This window comes from Aquila chrysaetos, chromosome 5 (genome assembly GCF_900496995.4).
Source record: "Aquila chrysaetos chrysaetos chromosome 5, bAquChr1.4, whole genome shotgun sequence".
Classification (NCBI taxonomy): Eukaryota; Metazoa; Chordata; class Aves; order Accipitriformes; family Accipitridae; genus Aquila; species Aquila chrysaetos.
This window is the reverse complement of record NC_044008.1, coordinates 49,384,884-49,400,914: the sequence shown is the minus strand read 5'-3', so window position 1 is coordinate 49,400,914 and position 16,031 is coordinate 49,384,884. Positions and strand designations below refer to the sequence as shown.

Sequence of the window (16,031 nt, the reverse complement as noted above, 5' to 3'; positions counted from 1 at the left end):
AGAAGAGATTCCAGTGAAGTCAGAGGCATCAGTCATTGGTGGGTCCTCTTGTACCACCTGTGATTTTGAACCATTTGCTCCTAACCCCATTCAAAGTTTTACTCTGTATATTTAAGGAAAACCTTTGAAAAATTATGTTCTGTGTATTCTTTCTGGGAAGGCCGACTCCCTTGTCTTTTGGAGGTGCGGAGAAGGGCAGGCAGGAAATGATGAAGATTTGTAATCATAAGGGAATTTGATAATTGCTTCCAGCAATAGATTGGGTCAAGAATAAAAGTTGTAAAACAGTATTGGGGTTCTTTGGGTATGTTTGCTGTGTTTGCTGTGTAGTTTAGAGATAACTGAACTATATTTAACTCAGATAACTTAAGTACCTTGAGCACTCTAACCTGACAGCACAGAGCTCAGCTGTGCTGATTAGGTGTATGTAAAAAGAATGGCAGTGTCAGGTCTCTGCAGTGGATGATCCTATCCAGCAATAACAGATCACATGAATCAGCGTACTGATAATCTACCTTTGATTTTGTGGTTAAATTAACTAGGATAAATGCAATATAATGAATCTCTGAGGGTCTGGCATCTTTTATTATGCAGAATCTGAAGCAGTTTGAAAGCTCTTACATTCACAAAATTGTTTATGTTTTATCATTCAAATGGACCAGTGTAGACTAGTGTTGTCTGTTCCTCTCTTATATTCTTCAGACAGGAGATTCATGTCCTTCCCTGTACAATCAAGTATTTCATGTTCCAAATGGCACTTGAGGTCTGCTGTTCCACTGGCTGCTTATGCCTAGTATATAGGGCAAAAGGGACAATATGTATTTTTCAGAATACATGCAAAAGAAACCAACTGCTGTAACTGATCTCCTTGTCTTTGCTCCTCGTTGCAAACAGAGCTGTTTAGCAAAAGTGACAGTGCTTAAAATTCTAATGCCAACCTTCTTAAAAACTGAATTGAATTTCTGTCAAGTACTGTCACACTTGCTAAACAGCTGTGTATATGAAGGTCACCTTGAATACCCAGATTTGAGTCTCTGCTTTAACTGTTCTTCTGCCTTGATAGGATCTCCTATGACCAATTCTTCAGTTTGACAGTCCAGATCATACACTGTGCAGAGTTGTAGGAGCACAAACAGAAGGACCAGCTATGGAGATGGGCTGGAGAGTACAGAGATCTCCAGTCAGCTCTGGCCCTGTGTCCCTTTCAGGGGCTGGGTACAAATGGGTGTGCAGCGTGACTGTCTCTGCTTTGGCCTTGCCAAGCTGGTGTAATTACTGCAGGGAGCTGTAAATCAGACAGTTTAAATTCCAGTTTAAACAGAATCATCTTTCCTAACCAAGTGGAGTAAAAAATTGACATGCCTTGACCAATTCAGCTAGACTGTAAGATTGGTTACTTAACATTCACTTTTTCTCTTTCACCTAAAATCTTTAATGATATGGGAGACACTGATGGACTGGGACTGTGGTGGTGTTGGTTCAGGCTGGAGTTCTGAGCAGGTAATATATTTTGTACTGCTGAATGTTTGTAGAATCAAAAATTTCCTTAATGATGTTTGTTTCCCTTCCACTAATTCTGTTTGACTTTCTGTCACTGTAGAGCAGGAGAAGGGAGACCTATCAAAAAAATACTCTCATATGAGCTACACACTGTTTGCAGAGGACCACATCAAGTTTCACACAGGAGAAGCAATGTACACTTTCCTTGTAAACAGTCAGTAGTACAGCACCTGCTCTTCTTGGAAGGTGAGAGCTGAGTTAGCAATTGATGTGATCTTTAGCTTTCCTGTTATTTATTATTGGTAGTGCATGGACCAGCCCTTGTTCCTTTCATCTCAGCAACATGGACACACACCTCTTGTAGGCACCTCCTCTGAGCCACAACCATTTGTTGTCCTCCACTTTTGCATTCTCAGTATACAAGTACAGTCTCTGATCTTCAGAAAATGGTGTCAGAGGAGGGAGGGAGGGAGTTACCACTTAAGCATTCACCACCATTCATGAGCCTCTCTTTTGCACTTCACTTTTCTCTCCAGCCTATCATGAGACACAGTAGAAATGAGATCCTCCTCTGAAGAGGCACATATCATCTGATTCTTAAAATACTTTTTGGCTATGATAACTTTCTAGTGAATTGTTTATTGTAGTATTTCTTTGCTGTTAACCATTTCTTATCTACTATTCCACTGTTCCTCAAATAAAAGCAACATGAAGTACCTTTTGAGTTTGCAACAAATATTTATTTAACAAAATGGATGCCACCAACATATCTCCAAAATGCAGGTATGTATAACAAATGTAACAACAGTTGGTTTCCAAAATGAAATCAACATCAAATTTAAGGCAGGATATTCTGTGAATTTTCATGCAAGAGCATATTCAAATGTTCCTTTATCCAACCCCTCAACTTCATCTTCCCACGTAGAAGAAGGCATACTACTGTAGGGGTCTAGCAAGATTTTGAAGCATCTGATAATTAGAAGTCCCAAGAAAACACACAAAATCCCCACAAAGGCAAACCCAGTTTTTTGCTCTAAAGTCAGAGGGAAGGCAGACATTTCGTTGACACTCATGCTGGCTGAAGTGTTGCTGCAGTAATTACTGCTCATCATTGGGTATCACATCCTGGTGACTCTGTGGGATTTTCACCTCTATTGCTTCTTTGCCTGCATAGAAAAGTAGAATCAGTTTGGTTAGGTCTAAATAGGGTGTGTATATCTGAGCTGCAGCACACGAACATTTGGAAATGAAAACCAGCTTGGATTTTAGTAGCATCCTGTTGTTTTTTCACGTGTAAATTAATGTCATAAAATCACAACTTTTAGCCTCTACACACCATCCACTTACTGGCATCTGTGATGAGACAGCAAAGTCATAATTTTCTGGCTTTCTGTCTCCTCAAAACAGAGCAATTTCAGCACACGGCTGTCGCAAACAGTGTTTTGTCAGACTGGGCACAATCCTACAGATTCTGATTTGGCAATACTCACCAAGGTCTCCAACTGGAGAAACCAGTATGTTTTGTGAAATGGCTTTACACCTCTGTCCTTAAACTAGTTAAACTCGCATTGACCTCAAAGGGAGTTTCAGCCAAATAATGTGGATTTTGCTTATGTAATTTAGCTTATAAATCTAAATAAATAGATACCACTTGTAAAATAAAACATTGTGTGTGCAATTTTAGTGGTCTTGGGCTCCATTTTCAGAAAAATGCTGTGTGCATTTTGAGCTTGTAAGAAAGCGAGCATATTGGTAAAATTGTCCCTTCACCTTCCTCTATACATGACCACTCTTGTGTACTTGAGGAAGGATTGGTGGGAGAAGAGATGTAACAGAAGTAAACTCCCTTCCCTAAAGGTTGCTCTCATTTGCTTCTCCTGCTTGGTCTTCCCCATTAAATACATACACATCCTGCCGTTTTTACAGGCCTAGCAAACACCAGGACTGAACATGCTCCTCGTGGAGCTCAGGGGACTGACCCTGATCCGTGTCCTATGGAGGCAGGATGCCTGAGTATCTCCAGCCCGCCATTGCCACTAGGAGAGCTCTGTGTGTTTCCAGCCAGGAGAGACTTTTATTTTTGTCATTTTAAGATCTTATGTATAGATTTTAGTTGGGGGTGGGAATCGTTTTGCTTTATTTTAGGTTTTCCATCAGATATTGAAATCGCATTTTTCTTTTGTCTTTATAGACAGCAGGAGAATTGGAAGGACTGGGACATCAGAAGTGCCAAAGGACAAAGGCATTTTTATTCTAAGGTTGCAGCCTGAGGTTTTTTGGCTCTTGCTAACACCCATTTAACTAAGGCACCTTGGGAAAACTCTTTGTTAACAATTCAACCGTCTTTCCCCCCAGGGAATTCCCAGTACCCATTTATTTCTTGGCAGAGTAATTAGGCCACCCAGAGCTCTGTGCTGCCATGGCTACACTGCTTCAGGTACCTGCACTGCTAGCCAGTTTAAAGGGAGCTCCAGTATCTCTACTCTGTACTGCAGTCATGGCTGAAAGTAGCTGTATCCTGACTTAGCCTACAATTAATAACAACAGGGAACGTAAAAATAAGATTTGATATTACTGAGAAGACAGAAATGGACAGAACTTTTATCCTGTTCAGTGTCTCCTTTCTCACTTCAGAATTTGTGGGATTTTTGAATATTATCCTAAAGAATGAAAATTTTAAAACAAGGATTAAAAGGGCAAGGCACAATTCTTCTTTTTGCAATAACCCTCAATATAGTAGGTATTAAATAATATGGTTTCTTATCACAGTCTTTACACGTTTGCCAGAGCATAACAACCAACATTGTGTTTATTGTATAGAGCTGTGTATGAGATCCTTCCTTGTTTTGAATGATATTCTGCTCTTTGGGTCATGCTGTTTTAATTCCTGTTAAGTTGGAGAAAAGATCAAGATATGGCCTATGGGAATTAGAAGTAATGTCAACAACAATCAATATTTATTTTCTGAAAATATATCATAGATAAAGCCCACCTGCTGTACAGATTTTCATTGGGCATACTTCCAATTTTTCTATTAAGTTTGACCTTCTGTAGGAAAAAAAAAAATCACAGAAAGTTCAATATCACAAATTTATGTCACAAATCAGTTGATTTGAACACAAGCCAGTCAAGCAAAAAAATTACCTTCCAAAAGTCCTAGGACACTGGGTTATAAAAATTAAATTAAATGCTTATACTAGAAAATGATATCTTGACACTACCTGGGAAAGCCAGACCCAAACCCCCAATTGCTATCTTGAAAGACACAGAGAGAAATCATAGGGATAGGCTAGCCATGGAGAACCCTGCATTTGAGCTGAGTCCAGCAAAATATGTATGTGTTTGAGGTGCCGTTTCTTCACCATAGATAGTCATATTCTAAGAATATGACTTCCAGTCTTACTAATTCTGCAGGTTACACACTGGAATTAATGGGATTTGTTTGTAGAATTTGTGCTTGTCAGGAGACGTTATGGGACAGATCTCTGTGCAAGGCTTGACTGATGCTGAAACAGGGAGTGGTAAGAAACGGATATCTTAGTCTTATTTGGCAAGAGTTTGGCTGAAAGAGCTGCATGAGAAAACAGTGGGCATTTTGCTGGGGGGGAATTCATTCTGGGAAACTCTACTATGCAGCTTTGCGTTCTCTTCCTTGTCCTGAATTTCAGAAATTGTAACTGAAGCCTTAAAGTTCACAGAACATTTGCTCTAATTATGTCTTACCAAAACTGTGGTACCAAGACTGACCTTGAGTGCCTTCTTATTGTTTTCACATTTTAGTGCTGCATACCAGTTAGATGTCCTCTCCCAGTTAGTCAGATATCCTTTCATCTGCTGCAGTGTATGTGTCAAGTCATGAGTCAGAAGACTATGAATACTAATGAACATGGCCTGGATCCAAAAATCCTTGAAAATAACCTTTAGGGCAGTATGATGGGGACAGGCATTATATCAGTTAGAATCTGCAGAGTCATTTTATAGGGGCTGGCCTCAGACTGATCTCTCCTGACTTTTGTTATAGGTTAAGACTCTACTCATCCTTTGATTCATTGCCCATATAAAAACACTGGCATAAAGAAAGGCTCCTTAACATCCTGCTGTGAAGTAAAAGGCCATTGGAGGCCCTTGTGAGGCCAAAAGAAACAATTGGAGTCCTAGAAAAAATAGAAATGGGGAAAATTGCTTAGCACATAGACCACTGAGGTAAGGAAAATGGACATATGAGCTGGGGGTGCTGGCTGCACCTATGGAGGGTGAAGGGGAACACCATGGCCACTAAGTATTGTGGGGCAGCTGGAAAAAAGATGTTGAAACTCCTAGTCTAGCAGCATCATCAGGCCAACTCTGCTAATGTTTGGTGTGGATTGAAGATCCCAGCCCCAGCTCTTTGGTGGTTTGGGTGTCACTTTTTTCAGACCTAGCCTTTCCCCTCATGTTTTCAGAGATACTGAGAAGATTAAGAAAGTAGCCAGTAAGTGTTAAAGAAAGACTTCCTCAATAATCTTCCTTGCATTTTGGGTTTCAGTCCTTCCCTCACTGAACCCCCTGTAGTTTTTTGGGGTTTTTGTAATGGCTCAGTACTGGAAATGAGTACCTTTAACGTCTGCTCAAGCTGGGAGCATTCATCCTCTTGACATGATTACGTCTCAGGTGCCTGAAAACTCACTTCATAAAAGACAGTGTGTAACAAAATGGACTAAATCAGTTGCCATCTGTTCTCCCCTTGGATGTCTGCAGCCCAACTGCTGGCTCATGGATCTAGTCATTCTGAAGGTACTTCAAACAGCTTCAGTCCTGAGCTTGTGTTTGAGTGACAGCAAACCTGACTTGAAAAGGTGTTAGTGTGGTTAGGGACATAAACAGGCATCCTCTGTGAGTTGCAGAAGCACCTCATCTGCACTTAACTATCTGGTCAAGGTAACCGAACTGTATTCCAGGAATGCTATCGCAGGAATTGGGCATGGGAGGTGGTAGGGTGAAAGGATTAGCAATGGAGAAGACCTAATGAAATAGAAATCAGCATGAATTTGGAATTCTCCAAAGGGTCTGAGCTATCTGAGTTAACAACACATGGCCAGAAATGCTGCAAAAACAGCTCTATGATCACACAGCCAACCTGTCATGCTCATGTGCACATTGCATGCCTGTATTCTCTAAATTGCTGGGCAGAAGACTGTCTCTTCAGGGTAAGGTTTATAAAACAACATACAGGGAGGTGTAAGGTAGGAAGGCCAGGGCATGGATGCCCAGCAAATGAAGGCATGGCTAACTGTTCTGCAAGGAGAGCAAAGCCCCACAAAACCAGGCAGTGTTTTTGCAGCACAGTAACTCAGGGTGCAGGCAACACATTTTCACATAAACGGCACTCCCCTGCAAAGAAGCAGCAGCTGGGCAGTGACACTTCCAGCCTTCAGGCAAGCAATGAATTGCAAAAATGCGATTTTATCCTTAGTAAATACACAAGCCTGGAGTCTGCATTGGATAAGAGCTCGTGTGCTGTGAATTCACATGTGTGGTCTAGATTTGGATACTATAGAGAGGCAGGAAAATAAAACGTTCACTGGCATCATCCTTAACTTGTGGACATAGGAAAGCGTTGCCTGCTTCCCCGGGGATGGAGGCTGCGAGAGACCGAGCACCTGCAAAGCAATTGTTGCTGGAGGATTGCGCGCACTGCCTTCGCTTTCATCGGCCCCGCTCTCCCTGGGAGGGCAGATTTACGCGCTTACCCTCCCTCTGCCCCTCGGCCGGCCGACCGCCCCCCCCCCCCCCCCCCCCGCCGCCCCAGGGGTGCCCCTCGCCCGCAGGGAGGTGCGGGCCGGGCGGTGCCGCAAGATCAGCCCCGCCGCGCCTCCCCCCCGCCCGGCCCGGCCCGGCCCGGCCCGGGTCTCCGCGCCGCCCGCGCTACGAACCCTTCTCCTCCGCGCCCGCGCTGCCCATGGTGGCGGAGCGCGGAGCCTTCCGCGGCTCCGGGCCCGCTTCGCCAGCTGTCGACAGCCCGGGCTGGAGCCCCGACGGTTCGCACGGCTCCGGCTCCGGCCCCGGGGGACGGGCGGTGGTCCCGGGCGGCGGGGGCGGCTCGCCCGGGCCCCCCTCGCCGCCCGGCGATGCGACCCCGCCGGCAGAGGCTCAAAGCGCCCTAATTAAAAAATTAAACACGGGCGCTGCTGCTACGGCCTCCTCCTCCTCCTCCTCCTCCCCGCCCGCCCCCTTCCACCGCTATTCAGCCGCGCTCCTCTCCAGCCCCCCTTTGCACGGATTAAACTGAGGAGCGTGGAAACTTCCTGCAAAACACTACGTGCCGCGCATCGGTAAGGGCCCGGCCCCGGGCCGCTGCGGAGCGGTGCGGGAGCGGCCCTCCTCCTCCTCCCCGCTCCCCCGCCGCCCAGGCCGGGTATCGGGGCCTCAGAGGCTGGGTGGTCCCCGCAGCGATGGAGGACCGGGCTGCGGTACCCGCAGGAGCGGGGCTGCCGCCCTCCCGGAGCCGTGAGCCCCGGTACCGGCGGGCGGCGGGGCGCCGTTGAGCGGGCGGCGCAGCCCTGCCGCCGGTGCGGAGCGGGACCTGTAGAGCCGCGCTAGGTGCAGCGGGGCTGCTCTGCTCGCCCTGAAACAGCCACCGTGCCATCGGCCGGCAGGGCTTTACACGCTGATGCCCGGTTGCTTTGCGTGGTGAGCTAAAAGCCTCTCGGGCTGCAGTTGCAGTGTGGCCTCGGGTCCTCCCAGTAGCTTTAATAGTAATAATGATTAAAGGATAGAACATGTGGCGACATTTAGCTGGGAGGTGCTGTTGGTGCAGAAGCCTAGACCTCGCTTGATAGCCTTTCATTAGCTATGTTTAGCTGATGCTCGTTGTGTATTAGAGAGGCTTCCGTTTGCCACAACAGCAGGTGTTTAAGGCAGAGAAGGAAAGAGGATTTCTTTTCCCAAAGCTGGATCTGTATATTGCACTAATAAACAGCAAATCTGTTTCAAATGATAGTGATTCCATACTTGTATGCCACCCCGGTGAACACGCCCCTGCAGGGATGCACGTGGGTCAGTGGAACAGGACTGTATCATAGTGCCATGCATCACGAGATTTTTGAGGCTACCGTAGAGCTACTAGCAGAATTTGTTCTCTACAAAATAATTTTAAAACTCCACCTGTTTGTTGCTGCATACAATAACACTAGGATAGGTTAAACCTTTTTCTTCCTAATGCGAGCTGGGGTTTTGCACTGCCTGCCATTTTAATGCCTGATTCCTCTGCTCTGTCTGCAGTGGGCTTCTGAGCACTGGGTAGTCTCAAAAAAGAGCTTTCTCCTGCTAATAGAACTAATGGTTAAACTGACGGTTAACTGTGCACTCGCTAATGGTTAGTAGTTTGATCTTCTAATGTTGCAGCATCAGGCATGTGGTAAACAATGTCTGTTGCTGAAATTATAAGTCAAGCTAATTTTTGAAGTGCCTCTCATACTTAAAGATCCCTGAAAACTTTATAAATAGATTGTTTTAAATAGTATAAGATTGTGCTTTCAGAATATGTATTTAAAGAGCCTCTTCCGTTCCTAAGGAGCTGTAGTTTTCTTTTTTAGCCCTGTCCCTGATTTACTTGGGGTCCCATGAAGGTCTCTCACTAGAGGGAAACAGCTATGGCTTGGGATTTTGGGATGAGCAAACACACAAGGGCTCAGAATTACATGGTGCCCCCTCAACATAGCACAACTGTTTTGGGAGAGTGACATAAATTCAGACTTTTCTGATAATTGTTGAGCATTGCTATACTTGGAGAACCTTACTGTAAGTAGGTCTTCGGAGTAGCCAGAACCACTATGTCTGCTCTGGCTGGGAACGAGGGGCAATATTAACAGTAGAAACTCATAACCTCTGAGTGGATGCATCTTGCCTCTTTTGTCAGATTTTGGGCATGGATGCTGGGTCTTTCACTACCATTTCTCCTGGAAAAGGTTTACTTGTGGGATCTTCCTCTCTATAGATATGATATCCTTTCCTCTCGTTATTCTTGTAGGGGTGACTGTTAAGAGGGGTTTTTTTTTAATCATTAAATAATTGCCCCTCTTGTACTATGGCGTGGCAGAGGTTGCTGAAATCAAGAGATTATTTCTAGGAATCTGACACTCATGTTCTACTTTAAAGACTTTACTTTTGGTTTTATGTGTTGGAGATCCACTTTTCATGGAAATGAAACTGGAAAAGAAACTGGCACCAGCAACAGGGAATGAGCGTCCTTCTTCAGCTACCAGCAGTCAGCAGACAAGTAACACTGTTTGTTTCTGTTCAAGAGGTTATATTTTAAAATGGAAAAGTGATGGAATGAATTAATCTTTTCCTGTATTTCATTGCTTTTTCACTTGAAAGTCACTAGTTTTGCTCTTGCACAGGAGCAGTGATTTTCTGTAAGGCAAATGGGATAGCAGTGTATATACAACTGTTCTGGATAAATGGACAAACGGAGCATTCACTACTCTCAGTTTCTTTATCAGGCTCCATCTTCTTTGTATTCAGCAGAACAATAACTGTTACTTCCATCTGACTTCAATCATATTTGCTATTGGTTCAATCCTTATTTCAAGGAGTGTTGTGTGTCCTCAAAGGACAGCCCATGAACAGAAACAGAGATTTTATAATCATCTAGTAATTTGGTACATTGACCTTGCAAATTCAACTGGCCTAATTTGAGGTTGGGCAATACACTTAAGTGTGTGGGGGCCAATGAGTGAAAGGCAATAGGGAACTCTTAGAGCTATTAGCTGGTTAATAGTTTTCGATGTTCAAGGATCATTTGAGTGGCGTAAGTGTCAAGAAATTGTAACTATTGTAAGGGATAACCACCTCCATTGTAACTTGCTTTTCAGTTTAGCTTTAAACAGCTCTTTGATTGTTCCTTCACAAGCAAACTCTCCCTTCCTTTAGTTCCTAGAAATTTAAAATGGGCTGATGAGGGTAGAGTCAGTGAAGAATAGTGTGCACAGAAGAAACAGATCAAGTTGAAACTCCCCTCCTAAGCAAATTTAAGCAAGTCTAAGCAAGTTCATGAGAACATGCATCATCGGAAGGCAATAGTATATGGGGGAGGTAAAAGCAGTAATAGAGGGGCACAGTGAAAGAGGGAGGCTTATATATTAATTTATGTATTGATCAGAATTGCAAGTGGGAATTATTTTATGTAGTTTAATTCAGGGTATTTAACGTTTTAAAAAGGATAAACACCTCTGTTCTACCATGTTTTTTTCTGTAGTCTTAAAAGATCTAAATCTCTCTTTGTGCTTGTCCAAAGGCCATGCTTTTACTAGCTGTTGCCTTCACTGGTGGCTTAAACGTGTGGTCTACAGTCCCGGAGGTCCATAGGGTACTCCTCTGATGACTGCCAGGAGCGAGACAGAAGAACAAGTTCTACAAATCAGTCTCCCCATGGTAATAACTGAATAGGCCCGCTCTTCACATAGGAAAAGCTTAGGGATTCAGAAACTGAAGAAGGTTGAAAATCATGGCTTTTAAGTCTGGCACACATCAGTGTTAGTGTTGGGGAAGGTGGAAGAGTGCATGTATACAGTGAAAACCAACAGTGCCACCTGGTGTGAGTGGGACAGGAGAGTTGGTCCGTGAGGAGGGCAAATGTACCCAGGTGTGTCCCCAGCTCCTCCACCTCGGGGTTGGGGCAAGCCCCTGGCCAACTGGGAGAGGGCAAAGGGCTTCCTAAGGCCTTAGACGGGATGGGTTCTCTTTAGACCTGCAGGAGGTAGGTGTTTACTGCCTCACTGTGAAAGGGGGAGGTGGTGGGTATGTTAGGGGCACTCCGCCTGTCTTTAGGGACCACATGTGTTGTGGAAGGAAGGACCAAAATGCAAGCAGGTTGCTCATTTTTTTTCTTTTGTAACTTCAGCAGCTAGAGTAATGATTTGGGGGAAGAGGAGACAACGTGAATTGTTTCCATATATGACCAGTAAAAGTGCTGCCAAAAGTCTGGTGTTATGCATGCAGCCTTTTAGGGGTAAAAAATATATGATTAAGTTTTAGGCTCTTAAGCTGTGGTCAAGAGTTGCATGACACCGAAAAAAATTTTTTTTATGAGAATTAGGGAGATTTAAGTATTCAGTAGGGGAAAGAGGTTAGATGTCTGCAGATCAAGTAGAGCAGGTCTCCCGTGTGACTGATCCTACGCTGTGGGTATAGGATGCTGCACAGTTTTTCTGGTTATAAATATACAACACACAGAACAAAAGCCTCAGCACACAGTTTCGTTGCTGTAGCAGGCATCTGTACTATCTTTTGTCTGGAGGGGAGGGTCTGAGCCAGTTAGTGTTATTGAAGACTTATTCGGGATGGGGGAGGGGGAACAAGAAAGTCAGAGAAGGCAAACTGGAAAGGTGTCGGAAGGACATTGGGAGCGATGGAAGAAGCAATCAGCACCGCAGCTGCAGGTGTGAAGGTCTGTGCACTGGGTGGGCTCTAGTTGCGAAATGGCTGTGCTCTGCTGCAGCGAGTCTGGAAGATGCCTGCCGGCAGGCAGGCTGTTGCATTTGATAGTTTGCCCTTTTGAAGTGTCAAATGTTTTGTCTTCCAAAGTAAAAAACCCAACAACGCGTTTCTCAGACTGGAAAGATCATGTTTAATTGCAAAGAGAGCGTTTGGGGAAGATAATACTTGCTTTACTTCAGGTCCATTATAGCTATGCAAAAGAGGGTGTCAGTTGCAGAGTAGGGTTAATTTTTTTTTTAGCACAAAGTAAAGCAGTGTAGGTTGGGTGCAGCCTTAGGCAATGCAGACTGGTTTGGAAATACTTGTGGCTGTGCAAAAAGGAATCTTTTAATGAGCTGCAAAAGTCAAATGACTTACAAAACAAATCTGTTGTTAAAGCAACACTTCTCCAGCTGTACTCTGGGCTTTCTGGAGCAGGGACAGGGTCTAGAAAATGCTAATCATGTTTAGGTGCCATAGCAAACAAAACAAGAAAAAAATATTTGCAACACATTCACCGTGCAGGCATCATAGAGGTGAGAACAATGTCTGACTGAAAACAGTAATTTACAAAAAAAAGTCAAAGGATTTAAAATGTATGAGGCTCAGAACTCCTGTTCTCTGAAGTTCCATGCAAACTGACTTTCAGGAAGAAAGAATTTTTTCACACGTCCTACCTGATGAAAGTGTTCATGAACTGCTTTTGATCGTGACTTAACTGGAAACAAAATTAAAACCAATATTGAGATAAACCAAAGACCAATTAAAATGATCCTTTCAAAAAGGATGGTGATACATATTTGGTCATTAGCAAGTTGAGAGCAATGACTTGTTTGTCAGGGAGGACTTGAGACTTGAATTTACTGGAGAGTTACTGTATTGAAAAGAATGCTGAGACTTAGAACACATGTAATTATTTTAGCTCCGTACTTACTACTTGTACAAGAGACTTCCAAGAGTAGTTCCTTTACAGTTGCTTATATTTAGATATATATGCAAGAACACTAATAATATTCCATTATCCTCAGCTCCCTGTGTAAATTAGTGCTGTCAGCTCTCTGCTCGCCAAGAATATACAGACATAATGCCATACACCCTACCCATAACTGAGAAACACTATTTACATTAGGAGACAACGAGAGGAATTTGTTAGGACAGCAGATCAAGAACACTTTTAACAGTTTTGTACTAAATGAGGGATCCCCTTGTAACAGGAACATTCCTCAGAGACCACGTCTGTCTTCTGTAAGGACATGAACAGAGGTGGAGGAGATGGTGGAAGCCCATGTATCAAAAGATAATTTTAAAATATTCTCAGGAGGGATCAGTAGTGTGTAACAAAGGAGAATTTCTCAGCACAAATACAAGCATAGAAAGATACTGTTTTTCCTTTTTTCACTTACTATGCCAAGTAGCTTTTTACATTTTTATTTCAATCATTTTATACGCAGAAATCTTCCTAGGGAAAAACTTCAACGTTTTTCAACACAGTTTTGTAGACGAGAGAAATCCCACTTTTTAATCCCAATTCACCCATCGGCTCCCTAACATCTCTTTGCGGCATTGTTCTCCCATTCTTATTATTGTTCTTTGAAGACAGAAATACTGAGTGATTACATGTGAGACTTCTAGAAAAGGATGCAAGACTCCCATAAAAATCCTGAAACAGGCAACTGAGGTAAACAGAATGCTATAAATAGGAGTTTTGGTGTGAGGGGGACAGGGCAAAGCTAGTAGCACTCCCCCAGGCTTTAAGCTAAACTGTGCCCCTATGCAAATCTAACACAAAACACCTCTACATTTAGAGATGTGTATCACTGTATGGATTGTACAGTTATCAGTATTTATTACAAAACACATTGAGTGACAACTAATTTTACTGGTACAAAACTGTGCGTGTGCTGGGTCAAAAAGGCATACAAACTTGAGAAGGTAGCAGCTGAAATAGCCAGCAGATGATTCGGAACAAGTAGGCAAACCGTGTGTAAGAAAGTTGATAATTCTTCCTGTTACCAGCATCCCTGGGCCCATGAGCATAGGAATTCAGCGTCAGCTGCTTGGTGCCATAATGCTGGGTTAGGGTGTATAAGATTCCAACACCTGAGATGCTCTGTGCAAAACACAATCAAGCAGAGGTCTGGTAACAGGGTTTAGTAACCTGAACATGCAAATTACTTCCTTTCATCCTGTAGAAGTGAGAGCTGTAAAATGTAATGACAGCAATTTTGAGTAAACATTAACTATTTCAGTGATTATTATTATCGCAAATACCAAGTTATTTATCTAATTAAGGTTAACGTGTGAACAGAATTACACCTCTTATCAATCCTCTAGACATGCCTTTCTACCTTCATCTGGGATGTAGGTTATTAGAGCGTTTCATAGTATCTTTGAGCTTTCTCCAAAATCTCAGGTGTTACTAACACCTGATGTGACAGTCATGAGGACAGACAGACAAAAGAGTCCCAGCAGCTCATAAGGAATTTACTTCCAAAACTTAACATTTGTCCAGGTCAGTGATTCTTAACTGTCTCTTGCCAGAAACACACTCCAATAAAGATGTGGAACCTCTGTACTGCTCAGCTTTTCTTAACCTTCATTTATGGTTTCCTTGAAAGAAGTGCATGGATTCCGGTGGGTCAGGAACCAGAAGCCACTAATCTAAATTCACTGCAGAGGACCGAATGGTTTTCCTTATATAGTGGGTGTTGATATACCATTTGGTGACCCCTTTAGAAATACTTTGGTACTTTGTGGTTAGTGAAAGGATTAAACTTTGTCCAAATGATAGAAATTCTTTTTTTCCTTTAAAAATATTGTTTAAAAACCTATTTTTTCCCCCAAGTGATAGAGAGAAATTGGGATTGAAGAACCCAAGGCAAGCTGAGAGGAATACATTGCAGATTCTACCTCGTAAATAAATGAACGTCTTCCAGGATGAGAGAATGCAAAATGTTTAGTAGTGTGTGTGTGTGTGTGTGTGGCATGGACCTATGTAATTTTGAAATTTTATATTGGAATTACAACTATTCTGATTTAATTGTTATTTATATTTAAGAATAAAACAAATGTCCATCTAGAAGCTTCCAATGCTCTAATTATAATTGGACTTGGAGCCTAACCGGCCCAGTAGTTTTATATGTTTATAAATAATCAGACATCCACAGCTGGAGTAGAATTTAGGTGCAAGCTGATAGCTTTTTAGCCAATACTAGAAGAGTGTCCCAGCACCCCTAAGCAGGCTAGGGATAAGGGTCTTCCGTATATTTGGTCTGCAAATTGTCTCGACAGAGGTTAAGGGGTGATTCAGGAGCCTTCATTTCCTCATGAATGTGGGGATCTTCTTAATGCTGGAAGTACTGAAATGTTTGGAAAAAGACCATACAACATCTTGTAGGCAGGAGTGCTTTACTTGTGCCTACGCTGATTTTTGAAGGAACAAGGAGACTATAAATGTAGGAAACATGCAAGGCAAATTTTGCTTTAAGAGATCGTGACTTCAATTCGTTGAGTATTCCTAGCATAAAATTTGAATAAGAAGTTACGGTCTATTTTCTGAAGTGGAGAGAAAGCAGTGACCGTGGTGACTTGCTTTGGAACGCAGATGGTCCCCGAACAGCGGGCACGACGCTCCTCAGTTAAATTAAGGGTCAAGCAGGCATTTGCCGGGGTGGACGGCATTATTAGATACGTAAAGGTGAAGAGCTGAAAATGTGCAACAGCTTCTTTATTGTTAGCGCCCTACAGCTCTGCAGGTATTCTTGAGCTTTACGAAACTGGCTTTTGTGAGGTGCCTGCGCTCCCGCCGAGCGCTTGGCCGGGGGCTCAGGTAGCCCGCAGTCACCCCGGGCGGGGGTCCCGGGCCACTGCGAGAGGGGGCTGGTTTCAAATTCGGGGAATTTGCACGCGGCGGGTAGCGCCGTTTAGGGAGGCGGCCCGGCTGGGGTGGGGATCACTAAATACTGGGGAGCTTCGGGCAGAGCTGCCCGGCGGCGGGCGGTCCGCAGCAGCACCCGAGGCTCAGCCGCGGCTCGGGGCGGGGGCCGCGCACCCGGAGCCGGGGCCGCTGGGTC

At 43.7% G+C, this 16,031-nt stretch overlaps 1 protein-coding gene and 1 long non-coding RNA gene across 5 annotated transcripts; one reads left to right on the top strand and one right to left on the bottom strand.

Moving 5' to 3' along the window:
- The first annotated feature begins 460 nt into the window (after positions 1 to 460).
- Positions 461 to 2,226, top strand: LOC115340947. Its single transcript, XR_003923253.2, has 3 exons — positions 461 to 1,500; positions 1,601 to 1,746; positions 2,037 to 2,226. It is a non-coding gene; the product is annotated as an uncharacterized LOC115340947 (long non-coding RNA).
- On the bottom strand, positions 2,219 to 7,680 carry CTXN2 (cortexin 2). 4 transcript variants are annotated; one of them, XM_030012982.1, is made up of 4 exons: positions 7,413 to 7,680; positions 6,095 to 6,326; positions 4,493 to 4,548; positions 2,219 to 2,666 (listed from the first exon to the last, which is right to left on the bottom strand). In XM_030012982.1, exon 4 carries the CDS (start codon positions 2,610 to 2,612, stop codon positions 2,364 to 2,366), a length of 249 nt encoding a protein of 82 aa, XP_029868842.1. In that variant the 5' UTR covers positions 2,613 to 2,666; positions 4,493 to 4,548; positions 6,095 to 6,326; positions 7,413 to 7,680; the 3' UTR covers positions 2,219 to 2,363. The 4 variants fall into 4 exon arrangements, with proteins under 4 accessions (XP_029868842.1, XP_029868844.1, XP_029868843.1 ...); XM_030012984.2 differs by lacking the exon at positions 4,493 to 4,548; XM_030012983.1 differs by lacking the exon at positions 6,095 to 6,326.
- Between the last annotated feature and the right edge of the window lie 8,351 nt (positions 7,681 to 16,031).